General features: G+C 43.9%; 1 protein-coding gene across 1 annotated transcript in view; it reads right to left on the bottom strand.

Moving 5' to 3' along the window:
- LOC107098671 (E3 ubiquitin-protein ligase RNF213-like) overlaps window positions 1-473 on the bottom strand; it is a 66,319-nt gene extending 65,846 nt beyond the window's left edge. Inside the window, 2 exon segments of the mRNA XM_015396455.1 lie at window positions 19-318; window positions 413-473. Coding sequence (XP_015251941.1) covers window positions 19-318; window positions 413-473 — 361 coding nt within the window.
- Between the last annotated feature and the right edge of the window lie 1,430 nt (window positions 474-1,903).

Below are 1,903 nucleotides of genomic sequence, written 5' to 3' on the forward strand. Positions count from 1 at the left end.
TTTTTTTGTTCCTGCCACCGCCATCAGCTCCAAGAGCCCCTCGGCGGGGGCTCCAAGCCTCCAAGGCACCCTCCATGGTGGTTCCTGTGCCGCAGTGGGTGGACCCTTCGGAGGCTGTTCCTGAGCCGCAGTGGGCGGCCCCGGCCTCGTCTGAACCTGTTCCTGAGCCGCAGTGGGCGGCCCCGGCCTCGTCTGAACCTGTTCCTGAGCCGCAGTCGGCGGCCCCGGCCTCGTCTGAACCTGTTCCTGGGCCGCAGTGGGCAGCCCCGGCCTCGTCTGAACCTGTTCCTGAGCCGCAGTCGACGGCTCCCTCTGAGACTGTTCCAGAGCCGCAGTGGGCGGCCCCTTCCGAGCCTGTTCCAGAGCCGCAGTGGGTGGCCTCGTCTCTCCCTGGCTCCTAGTTTGGATTTACCACTGATGTCTCCTTGGTTAAGGTCTCTGCGTTTGGGTCCTCCATACAAACACAGATTCATGACATGTATGTTCATAAAGATAATTTATGATCATTTAAAAAGTTAAAGTTAGGAATGTTTGTTAAATCTGATGTGGTGCATTCGTAGGCGATAACAGTAGGGAAAAAAAGAGAACATGAAAATGTTGCATGAGGCCTGTTGCTGCGACTGGTCTAATATATTTCGACCTAAAAACTCGAAAAACATGAAAATAACAGTGGTTACACCTTTACCAATATAGACATGTTAGACATTGTTAGAAAGCTTATGTTCTCCAAAATTCAACCACCAAGTTCATTTTATGGACATAGCGAGCCCCAAAGCACAATTAACAAAGATATAGCTGCAGGGTAAAATGTAAATATGAAAAAGCAGCTGCAACAACATACATTTGAAGGCGTCCTGAAGCCATATGATAAATTCAATCTTCAATTCTTTAACTCAATTTAAGCGTCCACAGATTAAAAGTAATCCAGCATTTTCATAACACAAAAAATTCTGTGATAAGAAAATGGCCACATTACGTCTGTTTTTAAAAAAATCAGAAAAGTAAGTAGACTTACTTCCTCAAACATTTGCGTTAGCTTTCAAATGATGTATCACACATGTACCGGTAATTGGAGCTCACAGTTCCTTAGTTATTTGCTTTTCCATTTGGGTACGTAAAAATGTTGTGTCATCCATCATGGACAACACCTTTCACCGTCTGCACCAGACTGTAGAGGTGCTGAGCAGCTCCTTTAGTGAAAGTCTTTTCACCCACCCTGTTTGTTAAAAGGAGCGCTACCACATGTCATTCATCCCTGCTGCCACCACACTATACAATGCAACACTACAACGGCAATAACTTGTGCAATGTGTAATGAGCAATTACTATTTCATACCCTGTGCAATAAACTTTTTCTTTTAATTACCAAGTGCTTTTATAGATAAATACCAATCTATATAAATACCCTGTGCAATAACCCTGTATAATAACCCTGCCTTAAGAAAAGAATGGATGCACTGTATATACTGTATAGATCTGCCCCATGTACCTTGTCTTACAAGGCAACATCTTCTTTCTGACTATTTGATCCAATGTAACGAGGACATTTTTCCACTGTGAGATCAATAAAGTCAACCAATCAATCAGTCAATCAATCAATCAATCAATCAATCAATCAATCAATCAATCAATCAATCAATCAATCAATCAATATGTCATGATGGGTTCACTGGTGTGACCCAATTATGCAGAACACCACTGAGACGGAAGCAGGAGTAAAAGGTTTAACAGAGTTTTTTTTCACAAGCACAGAGTTAGTGACTGGTTCTGGCCTGGGAAACTGGTTCACCGGAGTCTTGAGGGTTCTTGAAGAAAACCTTGAGAGGGAAACTGTTGGATCTGGAGAGGATTTGATCAGCAGAGTCCGTAAGCTGCTTCAGCGTCTTACTTCTTAGGAATAAGC

This window comes from Cyprinodon variegatus, unplaced genomic scaffold (assembly GCF_000732505.1).
Source record: "Cyprinodon variegatus isolate N-32 unplaced genomic scaffold, C_variegatus-1.0 Scaffold799, whole genome shotgun sequence".
Lineage (NCBI taxonomy): Eukaryota > Metazoa > Chordata > Actinopteri > Cyprinodontiformes > Cyprinodontidae > Cyprinodon > Cyprinodon variegatus.